The sequence below is a fragment of the Electrona antarctica genome (assembly GCF_951216825.1).
Source record: "Electrona antarctica genome assembly, chromosome: 23".
Taxonomy (NCBI): Eukaryota; Metazoa; Chordata; class Actinopteri; order Myctophiformes; family Myctophidae; genus Electrona; species Electrona antarctica.
Genome location: NC_136804.1, coordinates 13,221,921 through 13,240,038, shown reverse-complemented (window position 1 = coordinate 13,240,038; position 18,118 = coordinate 13,221,921). Strand labels below are relative to the sequence as shown.

Here is an 18,118-nt window from a genome sequence, read left to right as displayed (position 1 = left end):
CCATGCACGACCTGCTCACCAGGAACAATTAGGGGTTCCGTGTCTTGCTCAAGGACACTAATTTATAATGGTGTTCTCCTTTTCTTTTCCAGAACCTCTTTGGTAGGATGTCAGATGTTTTGGAGAAGATCAAGAAGTAAGTCAAGCAGTTCAGGTCAAATTGTCAAATTGAGGCTCTAAATTATATTAAATCTATGCAAGATTATCAATAATTATAATACTTGACCTTATGAAATGCTTTATGTGAGTTGTTAGAACTAGTATTACCTTGTGGTAGAAGCAGATTATAATGCATTAAATAATCTCTGTCTGGTAGAAACCGCATATGTTCAGAACTGTTACTTTTTTAGGATTCAAATTCAAAAAGCACCAAAAGTAACAGATCTAGGAGCTCGAAGCTTTGAGGCTTTTGTGTGACGATGTGGTATGGTCAAGTTTATTTACAAAAAACCCAAAAAGTTAAAATATGGAGATAAGAGGATTCTGCACGACAGACAGCAACTATATTGCATTATACGTTTGTTTGTTTTTTGCATATATTACACGTTGCATGTTATGCATTATATGTATGTTATGTTTTTTTTAGCATTATGGAATGCAGAGTTACTGATAAGTTGTTGTTTTTTTCCTCGTGTGTGTGTGTGTGTGTGTGTGTGTGTGTGTGTGTGTGTGTGTGTGTGTGTGTGTGTGTGTGTGTGTGTGTGTGTGTGTGTGCGTGTGCGTGTGCGTGCGCGTGTCAGTCTGTTCATGTGGGTCCAACCAGAGAGCACACAGAAGCTGTACGTGGGCCTGTGGTTCGCTTTCATCACTTCCTGTGTCATGCCCTACAAACTAATGGGCTTCATGATGGGTGAGACACACACACACACACACACACACACACACACACACACACACACTAATGACTCATCTCTTCAGACTCAACCTCAGCAGTCAGCACATGACCTTGATATGACGACCATGCAGATTTAAATTTAGAGATAGGTTCATAGGTTTAGATAGCATATTTATAGCTTACCTAATTTAGATGCTAGGTTGGTTGTCTGCCTGGTATCCTAGACAGATGCTAGGTTGTCTGCCTGGTATCCTAGACAGATGCTACTGTAGGTTGTCTGTCTGGTATCCTAGACAGATGCTAGGTTGTCTGCCTGGTATCCTAGACAGATGCTAGGTTGTCTGTCTGGTATCCTAGACAGATGCTAGGTTGTCTGTCTGTCTGGTATCCTAGACAGATGCTAGGTTGTCTGTCTGTCTGGTATCCTAGACAGATGCTAGGTTGTCTGTCTGTCTGGTATCCTAAACAGATGCTAGGTTGTCTGTCTGTCTGGTATCCTAGACAGATGCTAGATGCTAGGTTGTCTGTCTGTCTGGTATCCTAGACCGATGCTAGGTTGTCTGTCTGGTATCCTAGACAGATGCTAGATGCTAGGTTGTCTGTCTGTCTGGTATCCTAGACCGATGCTAGGTTGTCTGTCTGGTATCCTAGACAGATGCTAGGTTGTCTGTCTGTCTGGTATCCTAGACCGATGCTAGGTTGTCTGTCTGGTATCCTAGACAGATGCTAGGTTGTCTGTCTGTCTGGTATCCTAGACCGATGCTAGGTTGTCTGTCTGGTATCCTAGACAGATGCTAGGTTGTCTGTCTGTCTGGTATCCTAGACCGATGCTAGGTTGTCTGTCTGGTATCCTAGACAGATGCTAGGTTGTCTGTCTGTCTGGTATCCTAGACCGATGCTAGGTTGTCTGTCTGGTATCCTAGACAGATGCTAGGTTGTCTGCCTGTCTGGTATCCTAGACAGATGCTAGGTTGTCTGTCTGGTATCCTAGACCGATGCTAGGTTGTCTGTCTGGTATCCTAGACAGATGCTAGGTTGTCTGTCTTGTATCCTAGACAGATGCTAGGTTGTCTGTCTGGTATCCTAGACCGATGCTAGGTTGTCTGTCTGGTATCCTAGACCGATGCTAGGTTGTCTGTCTGTCTGGTATCCTAGACAGATGCTAGGTTGTCTGTCTGGTATCCTAGACAGATGCTAGGTTGTCTGTCTGGTATCCTAGACAGATGCTAGGTTGTCTGTCTGGTATCCTAGACAGATGCTAGGTTGTGCTTTCTTTCTTTCTTCCTTCCTTCCTTTCATGTAGCTGAACACGGCAACACGCCTACGACACAATTTGCCCAAAATAGAACCGGCATGTGGTTAATCAGTGATAGGTATTGAATAGAGCTCCAGGCAAGGAGAGAGAATTACATTTCACTGTGGCTGCATTTATTGAGCAACCACTTTTCTCATGCCTGCTGTCTCTGGATGTCTGTCTGTCTCTTATCTTCATATTTTACACTATTTTCTTAAATTAATACCCTATATATAATGTATATATAATGTATATATATATAATGTATATAATAATGTTTCCACCCAACAGCAACGATATACATTGTATACATACCGGTACACACAGAAATGCTCCATGTGGATTTTAATACAGCATGCTTTTAATTAATGTAGCATAGCTTTATTATGTTGTGTTGTGTTTTTTACTGGGGTAACCAGTCCTGCATTTAGTCAGCGACAGAAGGCGAGTGCTTCCTGAAATGGGCCGTTATGTGGTTATGAAAGGAAAATAAGTAATTTGTCTCTCTATCTCTGCTTCCCCCCCCCCCCCTCCCTCCCTCCAGGCCTGTATGCAGGTATAAAGTTCTTCATCATAGACTTCCTGTTTAGGAGCTGTCCTAAGCTCAGAGATAAGTATGACACCCCCAGCATAGTGTGGATCAGCCTGCCCACCGACCCCCAGCTCAAAGAGAGGACCAACCTGGTGGCCAGACGGGTAAATGATCCACAAACATGCACGCTCGCTCGCGCACACACACACACACACACACACACACACACACACACACACACACACACACACACACACACACTCTCAGAAACCCAGTTTCACCCTTTTCAGTTTTGCTACACACATGCACGCACGCACGCACACACGCATCTACTCACTTTAACTGAAATAAAGTTATTCCATGCTAGTATAAAACAAAAACATTAGTGCCATCTTGTGGACAGAACTGACTATTGTGCCCACCTAGGTCCATTAAAAAGTAGTATTTCTACTTCTACTGTGTGTGTGTGTGTGTGTGTGTGTGTGTGTGTGTGTGTGTGTGTGTGTGTGTGTGTGTGTGTGTGTGTGTGTGTGTGTGTGTGTGTGTGTGTGTGTGTGTGTGTGTGTGTGTGTGTGTGTGTGTGTGTGTTTGTCACGGTATGAATCACGTTATCCTGTCATTTCCCTCTCTCTCAGCTGTCTGGCGAGAAGGTATGGATGCCAATGTGTCTGTCACGCTGCTAGTGGCTGGGTGTGGTGTGCGTGTGTGGCGCGCGTGTGTGTGTTTGTGTGTGTCAGAGAGAGAGACACACACCTCATGACATGGGAGTGACTTGGCTTGTTGGTGACATGGAATGAATTCAAATGTCTGTAAATTTGACATTTTGCAGTTTCCCCCGCCCCCACACAGTGGGGACATCATCAGCCTTTGTTCAAATGATCAGAAATTAAATTCCATCATACGTCAGACATTTTGAATCCATTTTGTCACTACCACACTGTAGAATAGAACATGGCTGAGTGCTGCGGTAATTTAAACCCCGGTATTTTACCGAGTAGCTCTAGTATGTTGTAGAATCACCCCCTTAACCTCTTAAAGGGAGTATAAGTGATATTTATTTTAGTTAAATAGCTCTATATGCACATAGTAATGCTTGCTCGCTCCCGTCTCTCCAGCCCTTCAGAACAATCAGAAAACATTTTGGGATACCAATTTCATCCAATCAGGAAACAGAACCCATGCATGATGCAGAACAAACAAGTGCGATAGAAAGTGATGAACCAATGAAATGAGCAGACGCAATTGGAAGTGGAACACTATAATAGTGAAGCTGGAAAAAATGGGTTCTTTCTCCTGGTTGGATTAAACTGGTATCTCACCTGAGAAAGACAAGAACTGGAGGGACCCCGTTTACAGCAATGATCACTATGAGAATAATAGACGTTTCAACGAAACAAATTATTCAACAAAACCAATATCACTTACAGCACCTTTAAGCCCTATATATTATACTTAGTTGACCGATATATTATACTTAGTTGAAGTCCTTCAGGGATCTGTACTAGGGCTCCTCCTGTTTCCGCTGTACACCAAATACCTTCGGCAAAAATATCAGATCTTACAAGCTCACAGTGCTGCGTTGCAACTTGTGACACGTTTGTAGCTCTGATATCTTTTTTTTGCTAAATGTTCGGCCCAGAATACGGATTTATTTATGTTTATATTTATATTACATTTATTTATTTGACAAGGACAATGCTCATTAATCAACATGGGCCAGAGTTATCCAGAAGCTAATTTAAATCTGTAGTCCCTGAGCAGGCTCTTAAAAATGATGATAAAACTATCCATACAAAAACACATACAATACAATACAATTACAAGAACAAGTAAACATGGGTATACAGGGGACAGAACAACCGCAGAGTGAAGTGAGAAAGGATGCTAGGGTTTGAGTGCTTCAGCAGATTGATTGATTGATTGATTGATACTTCATTAACAGTACAGAGGTACAGTCCTGCAATAATGGGCAACACATAAGGACAACACAAAAAGCCCTGGGGGCTTGTTTCCATTGTGGTGTGAATTGAATACACAGGTATTCAATTCATCAAGAGAGAGCCATATAAAGACTTTACAAGAGATCATCAATACTAGGAGCAGTAAAAGTATATTTACATAAAAACAGTGGGAGAGTCATTTATTTTGGCAAGCTAGACGTCTACTGTAACTGTAACAAATTGCAGGTGCTCTTTAGAAGGAGGGAGGGAGTCACTTTGTGATGGCTGGCATAACAGTACAAGGAATTCTTCCCCATGTTTGTGCCGAATCTGGGAGGAATGAGATCAGAGTATCAGTAAGAGACAGAGATAACCGTAGTATAACATATATAGTATCTATCGCCTATTTAATGGGTTTATGAACAGACTATAAAGCGGTCTGCTCATTTCCAGTAAGGTTGACTATTCAAAATGTACCTGCTGACACCATAAGAATGTTTATATAAAAATAAATAAAACTCCTAAAAATATATATATTTGGAAACGTAACTTCGGTCAGGGGAGAAATACCCCTTCTCAATAATACAAATTATGTTTTATGTCGTTAATGTTGATTAGTCACCTTTCCAACGAGGTATAACTTGTAAGGATGGTGACATCGGTCTTCCTGGTACGGCCACCTCACAGTCTGTCTTGGACTTCACCAGTCTCATGGAACTTGGTCCGAAGTTTGGAAATGGTGTTTCAGTGCCAGTGTTGCTGCTCGGAGCAGCATGCACAAACTCAACAAAGTTGCAGGATCCATGCTGATGTGTCAGTCACACACCTGTGCTGGCAGGTCGCTCAAAACGAGAGCGATTGGCAACCGAAGCATAGTGGTTGGATTTTGGGAAAACTTTCGGGGGGCGCGCTACCCACTTGAATTGAATTTGCTTAGTTGCTCATTCCACGATCGCACGATCCTTACAAGTTATACCTCGCCATAAAGGTGCTTAATCAACGATAACAACGATATCAAATACAATTCCAGAAATAATCGACGGAAATTAAGTTTTAAGTGTACAGTACATGAATGGCTTCCAACTGGGCTGAGCATGGGTGCACGGTGGGTGGGTGGCTTAGGGCAGTGGTTCCCAAACATTTTAGCTCGAGACCCAAAAGAGAAATTTGCCTCCCCAGGACCCAAACTAGTGAAAATAGCAGATCTACAAGCACACAACGCATCGGCAATGCGACACGTTGTGTGCTTGTAGATCGGCTATTTTACTACTTCTAACATTTGCTTTCTAATTTATGGAATTTCTTAGATTTCTTTTTTTCATTATCATTTTTTTTTTAAATTTTGTTTCTAATTCATGAATTTTTTGTATATATTGAAATAATAATAAACAAAAAATGAAAGGATGTATACTTGACCCATACAAATGTGTCCGCGACCCACAAATGTGTCCCGAGCCACTGTTTGGGAAACAGGGGTTTAGGGGGTCCTGTGCTAAACGGCATGGCAGCTTCACAGACAACCTGCACTCAGACCCTAAGTGACACCTCACTAATCTACTAAACCACACACACACACACACACACACACACACACACACACACACACACACACACACACACGCAACCAGCTTTGGGGGCAGGTTTTAGCCCCACATCGTCTTCAAACTAACCGACAGATCCGGCTAAACATTGTCATGCTGTGATGCTGTAATGAATACAGTGTGTTGCAAAAACTAAAAGATGAGTGATCTCTGCTTTGCACGATGCCACCACCAGTCCCCCCTCGCCTGCATCGGAGATGCATTTGCAAGGCTATACTCAAATTAAGAAAGTACATGAAGTGATGTTTGGATATGTTGAGTCCTATAAGGTTGCCCACTGTTATCACAAATGCTAAGAGAAAAACGATAAGTAAGGTTCTCCCCGTGTCCCCTAGGGTAGGTACCCTCACAAAAAACATGCAGTAATCCTGGTCTCTAAACTACCTCCCCCTGACCAGCTGGGGCGCCTGATGGAGGAGAAAGGAACTGGTCGGAATAACGTGTTCCTTCCATGCGCTACATGTACGTCCGGTCAGGGAAACTCTCCCCTGTCAGGTGAAAAGAAGCAGCTTGGACTACTCATGCATAGAAGGAAGCATGAGGTCAGTCCGTTGCCCCCCCAGGTTGGCAGAGGAAATGTAGCAACCAGGATTACATTAGATAATTGACACTGGGTGAAAAAATGGATTGCAAAATCGTGGGGTAAGAAAAAAGTAGCCGTTACATTACGTTGCGACGCACTACCACCTCAAATTACCACCAAGTAGCCCAGACGTCCGACACGGACTTTGTAGCTCAAAGTAATGTGTGGCACATCAGGGAAGTTTGAGGTGAAATACAATTGTGGTTTGTGTGGTCCTCTTCAAGATCACTTGGTATTCATTCAACTCCTTGTGTAGGACTTGGTACGTTGAATTACTTTATGATGATTTACCACTACCAAACTTTTGCCTTGATTACGATTAATCAATTATATATTTTGTGTGTGAAAATAGCAAATCTACAAGCTCGCTCAACGCTTGTAGATTGTCTATTTCCACACGCCACCGTTGTGACAAAAACTCTAGGCCTATTTATAAAGAGAAGGGTGGAAAAACGGAATTATTCTAATGACCTACAGGAGCCAGATTAGGTCTGTTAGAGGTTCTAAACTTGGGTTTTAAAATCCAGTTAGTATTTTGGGTTAATTGGACAGTTTTAGTGCACAGTGTTCAGAAAATCTATTAAACACATCTCTCTCTCTCTCTCTCTCTCTCTCTGTCTCTGTCTCTGTCTCTCTCTCTCTGTCTCTCTCTCTCCCCCCCAGGTCCAGCCTCCTGGGGGAGGAGCGGCGTCCAGGAGCAGCGTGGTGGCCGTGCCCTGTGGGGTGAGCAGGGGGGAGGAGGAGACGGGTCGCTTCCACTGCACCAAGAAGGGAGCCTTCCATGAGATCTTTAACCTGCCGGAGACAGAGCGCCCTCTAGCAGGTGAGACCCCCCAGAAAAAAGTCCTAATTTAATTGTAACAGTTTATGGGTCATATTATAGACAATCTATGGTCCGTCATTCGAAAAGAATGTTGGAATCAACTGGGTCTCAGAACAACATTCATGGGTCCATTAGGGTGTCGGGTCCATCCACTCAAAAGGCGCTCTGTGGACACGGCCCCTTAATGGAACGACGTGTGTGTGTGTGTGTGTTTGTCCTCAGTGTGTGAGAACGGCTGGCGGTGTTGTCTGATCAACAGAGACAGAAAGATGCCTACAGACTACATTAGAAATGGAGTTCTCTACGTCACAGAAAGGTAAACACTGCTTCTATGTCTGTCTGTATGTGTGTGTGTCTATCTCTCTCTCTCTCTCTCTCTCTCTCTCTCTCTCTCTTTTTAATTAATTAATTAATTTTAATTAGTCACTCACTGGTAGGTGAGTCAGTAGGGCACAACTGCAGTGACAACACAGATAAATGTGTGGGGAGGAATTCATTGGCATAACAACTACATTTGGGAGATAAAACATAAGGGAAAAAGTCAAACTGGAAAATGTGTAATGCAGTAAGTCTCTCTGTCTCTCTTCCTGTCTGTCTGTCTGTCTGTCTGTCTGTCTGTCTCTGTCTCTGTCTCTGTCTCTGTCTCTGTCTCTGTCTCTGTCTCTGTCTCTGTCTCTCTCTCTCTCTCTCTCTCTCTCTCTCTCTCTCTCTCTCTCTCTCTCTCTCTCTCTCTCTCTCTCTCTCTCTCTCTCTCTCTCTCTCTCTCTCTCTCTCTCTCTCTCTCTCTCTCTCTCAGTTCCCTGTGCTTTGAGAGCTCTAGTTCCAGGTCCAATGCCTCAAAGAAGAATAAAGTCATAAAGCTGATAGACATCACAGACATACAGAAGGTACGAACCATCCTCAATCATCTCACCGATGAGCCTAGCCTACTGTAGCCTCACTTTTTTACAAGGGTTAAATAGCACTGTATTCTTAATTCTTATAGTACTCATTGCTATAGAGTGTTTGTTCAGTAACAGGAGTCTCTATGTCTCTTCAGCGCTTTGGGCAACAGAATATGCATTTTCAGGCCGGGATATCAATTTAATCCAATCAGGAGAGACCCAGGATACCTTGATCATACCTGATGAGACTGAGAGAGCAGCTGAAGTTACTGAACGTAGACTAGACTACAGCCAGAATGGTCATTGCAGCGAGAGAGAAAAATAAATAAATAGACCAGTCATCCCCGAATTGTGCGGGGACATTCAGACCCTTCTGACCCCCCCTCCGGCGCCTATGTAGAGGTGTACTCTCTCCTGATTCGCTAGAATTGGCAACCCACCTGGAAACGTATCCAGGTTGTATTGTGTTTACTGGTATTGAGCCTCTTGTTTTTCTCTGTCCTCCCCAGTACAAGGTGCTGTCCGTTCTGCCAGGCAGTGGGATGGGCATCTCCATAGCCACGCCCTTGACACAGAAGGTGCACAGCAGCACACACTACTAAACAACTACACTTTTCAAAAATAACTACACTTTTCAAAAATAGAACATGTATCTGGACATCTGTATCTGAACATGTACTTTTTTGATTTTTGAGAACCACTTAGTTTTTTTTAAATATTTTTTGGGGGGTTTTCTGCCTTTATTTGTACTAGTCCATTCATCTTCAACCGCTTATCCGTAGTCGGGTCACGGGGGGAACAGCTCCACCAGAGACATTCCTCTCCACTTCTCGTCTTTGTTCTAGTCAAATGTTCTAAAGAGAAAAAACGTATGATGCTATATATACAGGTACAGGTATATCTCAAATCTAAAATGACACAGAAGCATACGTCCCATACGTAACTTCGGTTTCTCTGTGTTCTCCCTCAGCCGCTGGTGTTTGGCGCCATGATCCACCGAGACGAGGCGTTTGAGGCCATCTTCACCCAGTATATGAAGATCCTCACCTCCACCACCAAACCTCCAGGCAGCCCAGAGCACTAGTCGGACCCTCGCTCCACTGACTGCACCCCCACACAGGGGGGGGAGGGTGCGGGGCTATAGATACCGACGACAACCGCGCCCTTTTGAACTTGACTGGAAGATTCTCCATTTTCCTAAGGACGTCCCTCCCCTCCTCTTACGTATTTGATTGGACGTGGAGCTGACCTCCTCCTGCGGCGCACGCGACCGGACGGCATCTTTCTCGCCATCTAAAAACGACCACCGTGCATCCGACGTCGATAGGGATTGGTGGATTCTGTATTTTCCACGTCTGTGTGTCGGCCAACGGGTTGGCGGAGATTTCGCTAAACATCACGCAGGGGGGATGTTTTGGATAGATGTGGGGGCTGTTATCAGTCAGCAGATGCCTGGTGGGTGGGTGTGGGTGTGGGTGGGTGGCCGGACCTCCTTCCCCCTCACAGACGTGTGTGTTTGACAGTCTTCAGAAGATTGCTGGGCAGGTGTTTGTGCCCTGCGCGGCCGTGGACGTGTTCGCGGTCGGCGGGCTGAAGAAGCTGGAGTTTCTCTTTGCTTATAGGAGTTCAGATCGTATACTCCGTTTGGCCAAAGAACTATGAGGAATGTCCACGAAACGGCAACCCACAAGCGTCTGTCGGTCAGTCGCTCCCCTGGAAGATCATCGGATGTATAATGGGTGCAAGTATCCTGTATCTGACTTATTGTCTGGCTGATTGGGAAAACACCCTTCTTAAAAACTAAATAAATACAATTACTCTAGGTGTGTGCGCGTGAGAGCTCAAATGAGAGCGCAAAATCTGTCTTGGAAGAGCCACCCATCGACTAATCTAATATACGGCAACCTTCCCCATGTTTCTTCACTAGTCCGAAACAGAAGAACGCAGTTTGCCGGCCACTGCTACAGAGCTGACAATGTGGTTATATCTTCCCTTCTTCTCTGGAGTCCTGCCTCAAAGCAGACCAGAGGTAGAAAACTGTCGTTCCCTGATGTCATCGCTAGGGACACAGGCATCAGTAAGCAGGAACTGGGGATGGCAATGAAGGACCGGGAAGTCTGGCGTGTTGTTGTGAAATCCACGATCTCGACCGCGGTCGAAAAATGATGATGATGTGTGTGTGAGTGTGTGAGTGTGTGCGTGCGTGTCAGCCAGTCACTGACTTGCGGAGCTGTATTGGTTGGGAACAAGTCAGCCATTGTTTGACTGACAAAGGAGTCCTTCTGTGTGTTTGTTTGAGTTGCTACAGTGACATTTTTATTTGTAATATTATTTTTGCCGCAACACAATTGCTTTCGATGTCTTCTTGGTCTTAAAAAACAACAAATCGACACACTCCGAGGAGCATCTGCTATCGTGCTTTTGTAATTTTTAAGTGGGTGTGTGCTTAGAGATTTTTCTTTTTTTTCTTTTTAGAAATGCCTTTTACTTTTCTGGGCGTTAATGTCTTTTTCTTTCTTTCGGCTAGGGACGGAGGCTTACCGCACAGTAAAATCCTGAATGTCAATTTAATGTTAAAGATAGAGTAAGTGATTTTCTTTGGTTAAATATATAAGTGTTAAATACTGTAGCTCTATATTCTGAAATTGGAAGTGATGACACAAAGAAGTGAGCAGAGACAAATTGGAACATGAAGCTGATAAATAGGTACTCTCTCCTGATTGGCTGAAATGTCACATTTTTTGTTATCATTAACCTTACCTTTAATTTAACTTTGAAAGTATAAAAAATGACCCTACAAATACTGTAAGTAGTTACTTGATCTGCTTAACATGCAGAGTAAAGAACGTTCTGAATTCAGATGAAGACTTTAGATGCAGCAGAGAACATGCTATGTATGCATTCGCTTCAACACACATTGTGCATTTGTTTCAGCAGGTGTAGACAACCCACCCACCATAAGAGATACGTACAGGGTAGACCACCCACCATAAGAGATACGTACAGGGTAGACCACCCACCATAAGAGATACGTACAGGGTAGACCACCCACCATAAGAGATACACCACCCACCATAAGAGATACGTACAGGGTAGACCACCCACCATAAGAGATACGTACAGGGTAGACCACCCACCATAAGAGATACGTACAGGGTACACCACCCACCATAAGAGATGAGTGAGCATTCTTTATTCTTTACTCCTGCAGTCCTTTGAACCATTTCAGGGTAGAATAAAACAGCTACCAGTCAATTTATTTAAACCAATGAATTATTATTCAATAATAAATACATTTGAAAATAGCTTCAGTTTCTTTGAAACATTTAGACAATTCTTTGCCTATAACGACATGCCCACAATAGATTAATAGAGTTACAGTACGGGTCAAAGGCTCGCTGCCTGTGGTGTTGCTGGTATCTGCAGACATTGAGGCAGCGGTGGCCGAACGGTTTGCGGAGCGGTCTTGATACCGGAAGGTCGCCAGTTCGAATCCCCGGACCAGCACGTTAAAATTACCACCGCTGAAGTGCCCTTGAGCAAGGCATTGAACCCCAACCATGAAATGTTCTATGAGCAGGGCGTGGCTGTAAACAAGCATCTCGAGCTTAGTCCACTTACCCTGGGTAAACAAAGAACTTTGCTTTGCTTTTTACAACACAGTACAGAACCGCCCTCTGGTGGACAGATTTGCATAACTCACAAACATCCGACTCAAGTTGCGTCTCACAAGCTGCAGAAGGGAGCCAATGACTAGTCTAGGCTGCAGACCGCTTTCTTTTTTGAGCAGTCATTTGTCACTTGTCATTTTCAGTAGCATTCATACTATGATACTTTAAATAACAATAGGCGTCACTTTTTTTCATTAACCTCTGAGAAATGACCAAACTGCGACCGCATTCCGCGGGCCTTTAGAAGGCGCCCCTCCTGTATCAGAGTGCCTTTTCTGGACGAATGGAGCACTTTTTAATGTCGAAAATATATACTGTATGTTTTTTTGTTTGTTTTTTAATGCACTTATAACGTGGTCTGATTTTTATCAGCTGTCCAATCACGACAGCTGTAAATCCACTTCTACACCTGCTAGTTTAAAATGTATTTTTCCTACTGTATAGTGTATACAGCATAGATACGTATAGCAGTGGCGGTTTCACCGAATTCATTTTTCCAAAAGAGAAACTATTTATATACCGTAAATTATTTTAAGCCTGGAACCAAGCCATCCAGACTCCTGGTGAATGATGACATACAAATAATTAAAATTAAAATAAAGAATTGACAAAAATGTTCACCAGGAGCCTGGGTGGCTTGATTCCAGGCTTAAAATAATTCATATAAATATTTTTGGAATTCTGTATGGAACCACAAAATGCCCACCACTGCTCAGCCCTATATTGCAAAGTTGCGTTAAAGTCAGCCAATCATGCGAACGCCGTGTCATTGTAAACTAAGGCGGTTATAGTGCACATATAGTCATTCTGTTCTGTACAGTTTACAATGTGGGCATTTTTTTTAACAATGTAGGCATTTAGCTAAAGCTCTACGGGTAAATGGTAAATGAAAGAAAACAATGTAGTGCAACAAATTAACTTTAATGCCAACATCAAACTTAGCATCTGTCTAAACAACATGCTACTGTATCTAAATAACATAATTAACCTTTTGTAGTCGAGTAAACCGTATACTGTATGTTTATCTAAATTATGTTAACAAGTAACCACCAACATACAGTACATTTGGTCTCCAAAAATGCTACAAGCTCAAGCTTGTGGATCTGATACTTTTGAAGCTTTTGTGTGACGCTGTAGATGATCAAGTAGGACATTAATTTATTGAGATAAGAGGTTTCTGTCTGACAGTGCTATGATTTGAATAGTATAATCTGTCTGAAGAGGTGAGTGTTAGGGTGAGGTGAAGACTGAAGGAGTGAGTGCTGAGGGGGAGTCTGAAGGGGTGAGTGCACATTACTACACATTGTGAGCTTGTATATCAGCCGTTTTCACCCAATGTTCACTCCAGAATAGGGACACAATAAGGTTCCTGCGTTGTGGTTAAATTAACTCTCCAGGTTTTACTGTGTGACATAATTGCGCGTTCATGACAGCAGAGGAGTTAATTAGTTAGGATATAAAATGTTTCTTTTGATAATGTGGCCATGAAATGTGGGAGGAGCATTTCATTGGTTCAAGTGAAATGTAGGATGACAGTTTCATTGGTTCATGGTCCAATCTCCAGTTGGGCTTTCACGATAATGAAATGATATTTGACTTAATTGTCTGTCAAATAATTGAGATTTAACGATTTAATTGTTTTGTCATTGAACATTGGAACATAATAAAACCTGTTAAGAATATATACAAATATTAAAAGAAATGACCGGTACCAATAATAAAAAAAAAAAAAAGTGCAGTACTGTGGCCAAAATAGACCATTGCTTATTGTTATAATTGAAAAAACGATGATGTAAAATAATTGTGATTATCTCAAAATGATTGCGATCAGACGATTATGTAATAATTGTAAACCCTAATTACTTTGATGAACGGGGTCTTCCAGAGGTCTGTACTTGTTCCGCTCCTTTTTTACCCCCATCGTCACCAAACCTCTTCACCGGAAATAGCTGATCTACAAGCTTGGCTATTTCTTGCTGAATGTTCGTTCGCTTATTTTTGATGAATGTTACTTATTATTATGAGTATGACTAACACTATTATGACCTGCCCAAGAATTGGGATGCTAGGGTTCATGTGGTTAAGAAAACCTGAAATGAATGAGGATAAAAGCTGGCCTTTTATATTCACAGAGTGGTTTGATATGAATAATTGTATTGCCAAATACTGTATGTTATTGCACTTTACTGTGTGTTGTTGAGTTCTGACGGAAGGCAGGTCGCAGCTCTCCATGTTAATCTATGCCCAGCCAGTGGATCTGTGTCATACAATAAAAATGATTTCACCATTTATTTTCCAGTTGAAAGGATGTCATTTTTTTCAACCTGGTTTTGATTGATCTAGCTAGTACTTTAACACCACGGGTACGGTAGAACAGTCAAAGGTTATGCTGAAAGGGTAACACAAAACTCAATTCATCAGTAATGCAATACATAATAATACCAAACACACAGGAATAAATCTCAGTAGAATCATCAGAATCAGGTGTTTTACAGAGAAAGGAGGGGAAGGGGGTCAGAGGATTCTACTATTACAAGTGTTCAAGGAGTTATGTTCACTTATTTGAGGACAGGAGATATTTTAGGTTAGTTTTGAGTTTGGTATGAGACACCTTTATGTAGTGTAACTACCTTTTGGTAACTAATGTAACTACCTTTAGTTCATTCCACATTTTGGTGGCAGTGTTGTAGAATGCATTTATACCCATGTTTGAGCCAAATTTAGGAGGAATGAGCTCTGTTCATCTCCGGGTGGTTATGCCCATGGACATCACTCACTCTAGAGAGTTATTAGACAGGTATCCAATGAGTACACACAATCTTGTTTTGCGTGTTGTGTTTAGTTTAATCAATTTGCTCATTGAGGAAATTACTACTGGCAGTTTCAGTCATTCTTTTTACCTTGTTATGTAAGCCCCATGACTTCATTCATTGGCCTGAAAGATCGTACGGAACAAATTTCATCATAAAAGGTCCATAGACTTGGCCACACACATGATGCCACGGGTGGAATGTGTTTGGGGGGCTATAGCACCCCTCAAAAAAGGTACCATTAATTAGCACAATATAAAACAATAAAATAAAATGTGAAATCACTCACTGGCAGGAGCAAACACAATTGTTATGGTTGTGGCGGTGGATGAAGTGATTGGCAAAAAAAAAGATCTTAGCGGCATGAACCAATAATTAGGCAGGTTCCCCAGATGACAGTGAAGTGACAATTTAAGGACTTTTAAGACCTTTGTAATCCTTCCAAGTTGCCATACCACCCATAACCATCATTTGCATTTTGAAACAAAATGCCTGATGCCATAAGAATTTTAATGTGGGCAATACAAACACTGTTGAGTTCCATAATAAAGTAATTTAAACATGACCCCAGTTGTGCCTGCTACTTGGACCACTTTTTTCTGTCTACAATCTGCATACAACAGCTGATCTACATGAGCTTGTAGATCTGCTATTTTTGGCATAAAAAATAAAGAAATCTGAGAAAACGGAGACGAGACTGCTCCTTTCTGCAATGGCTTCTCAGTTGTCTGTTTTTTGCCCCTGTCCATCCGTCCGTGTGTGCCCGTCCGTCATCATTCTGTCTGTGGTCAGCTAATCTCTGGCACCATTGGACCGATCAGTGTGAAACTGCACACACACACACACACACACACACACACACACACACACACACACACTCTCTGAAGGCTGAAGGCCAGAGCTGAACCTCTTCCCCAATTTCTTCACGTCGGCCCGTGATAGTGCCTCCATGAACTCGATGTTTGCCATGTTGTCTTACAAATTTTGTCCAAAGTACATCACACAAATAGATATACACTATCTTCTCTATAGTCATGTGATCAAGTCGGATCTCATATTCCATCCTGATTGGCTAACATTGGCTTCGAGAGCCACTCCTTATCCCGAAGTTACGGATCTGACTTGCCGGGCGGCATCGCGGTGCGCGAGGAGGGCCTCCCACGCTCGGAGAGGGCCCGGTGCCCTGTCTCCGCGTTTTGAACAAAATGCCTCGGATCATAAACGCAGCGTCCGATTGCCATGAAAGGCCAAGGAAGGAAGAAATGCAAACATTGCATTCAAATCGGCCTCATGGTGGCACTATAACAGGCCTATGCATGTTCACATTTTGGCCTAACTCTAATATGCAACTCCACAAAAAGGCCACGTCTTTCCCACCTGACAATAATTTCCGCCATGTTGTGTTTTGCGTGTGTCAACTCCGACTGTCTACCAGTGACAACATCAATGGGGATTACAAGTTAGCATGCTGAAATCGAAGCCATTGTTCTGTTCTTGCTCTAATAAATCAAATCAAAAAAAATCTGAACTGTCCACAGCCTTCCTCTGACTGAATATACAAATTGTGCAGTCTTATAATGAGCATTAGTAAGGAGCAATTATATGAAGATATGATAGGTTGAACATGGGTGAAGTGGTCCTTTAAGCACTATGTCAAATTATTGGTTGACTTGTCTTGAAAAATGTCCTTGTGACCAAAACGTCGACCTTGTTCAATTAATCAACGCAGAGGTGATTATTTTACGCGGGAAATTCGGGAATTTACTAGTAGGCCCCTTTCCGAAATGGGATCTCTGGGGGATTTGATTCTCGCCACAGAAGGGACAAACTTCCGCTTCCTTCTCTTTATTGGGCCCCACGGGGGCTTAAGGAACTTGTTGAACCTGGCGACTGTGGCCTTCGCCGGCGCCACCTTCTCGGCCTCCGCCGAGCGTCCAGGTCCGGCGGTCTTGGTCGCCTTTCGTGACCTCCAGGAGAACACCTTTTTCCAGAAACTCGGCCTTTTGTGGTTCTTGCTCTCGATGCGCTCCAACAAAGACGCCCTCTCGTTGGCCCAAAGCATCTCTTTGGCTTTCCAATTGGCCTCTTGCTCTATCCACTCCTTCCGGACGTGGGCCAGCTGGTGCTGGAGCTCTTTGAACTCGTTCTGCAACGCCTCACATTTCTGCTGGTGGTCGTCCACGCTCTCCTCCAGCCTCTGCTTCCACAGGCCTTCGATCAAACTGAGCTGCTCCCTCCAGGACTTGTCTCTGTTCTGCAGGGCCTTCTGGCTCTTTGACTGGAAGATCAGGTCGTCCCTCATCGCCACGACCTGGAGCTCCGACGTCCTTTTTTCCTTCTCCATGTCTCTGATCGTGTGCTCCATGTCCGTGATCTTCTGGTCCGCGGAGATGAGCTTCTCATCAAGAACCTCCTTCCACAGACCTTTCATGTGGTCCATCTCGTCATTCCAGGCCTTCTCTCTCTCAGACGGCAAAGGGATGCTCACGTTCTCCTCCTGTCTCCCCGCGATGACTTTCTGTTCCGCTTCCTGTGGGGGTGGGGCTTGTAAGACGCCAAGCTTCATGCTGGTGAGTTTCTGTACGTTATCCTGGCTCAGTGTTTTTACTCTTGACATCTAGGTGTCTCTGTCTCTGAGGATGCATGACTTCTTGGGGGGTTCTGGTGGGTCATGTCTTTTATGCTCTATGGTTTTCATTGGATGACATCACCCCCTCCTCCAACATGCTGTGATTGGACAAGTGGTCAGCAGTGGTGGAAAAAGTATACTCACATTTTTTGAGTGGTGCAAGCCGCTCAAACATTTGACCATTTAGTGTGTGTCTATTTGTCTATATCAGCACAATCTTGTTTGTCCATTTGTCCATTTCAGTAGGCCTATGGAAACAGCTGCGGCCACCGAGCGGTGCCGTTGATCAGCCTTGAAATGAATGGACAGTGCAATTATCTCCCATTGGCTGAGAGGTCGGCTAGAGGCAAAAGTGTCTGGTTGCCAATAGGGACGAGGCAGCCAATCGGAAAGATAGGTGACTACGGCAGCCAATGAAATGATAAGTTTCCACTACCAACCTGATAGAAAGTAGACCAGCCTGGCAGCTGGTAAAAACTCATCTTTTCACCATGAACATGTAAGATGACAACTGAA

At 43.3% G+C, this 18,118-nt stretch overlaps 1 protein-coding gene across 3 annotated transcripts in view; it reads left to right on the top strand.

Annotated features, from left to right (window-relative positions):
- The window catches only part of LOC306916792 (GRAM domain-containing protein 4-like), a 65,004-nt gene extending 50,543 nt beyond the window's left edge, over window positions 1-14,461 (top strand). For 2 of the 3 annotated variants that reach the window (XM_079494814.1, XM_079494813.1), the window contains 8 exons: window positions 93-136; window positions 741-850; window positions 2,674-2,825; window positions 7,449-7,608; window positions 7,831-7,924; window positions 8,405-8,495; window positions 9,002-9,070; window positions 9,463-14,461. In XM_079494814.1, coding sequence (XP_079350940.1) covers window positions 93-136; window positions 741-850; window positions 2,674-2,825; window positions 7,449-7,608; window positions 7,831-7,924; window positions 8,405-8,495; window positions 9,002-9,070; window positions 9,463-9,576 — 834 coding nt within the window. In that variant the 3' untranslated portion in view covers window positions 9,577-14,461. The remainder of the gene's footprint in view (window positions 1-92; window positions 137-740; window positions 851-2,673; window positions 2,826-7,448; window positions 7,609-7,830; window positions 7,925-8,404; window positions 8,496-9,001; window positions 9,071-9,462) is intronic. The other variant, XR_013789023.1, reaches the window with a different exon arrangement.
- The last annotated feature ends 3,657 nt before the right edge of the window (window positions 14,462-18,118 follow it).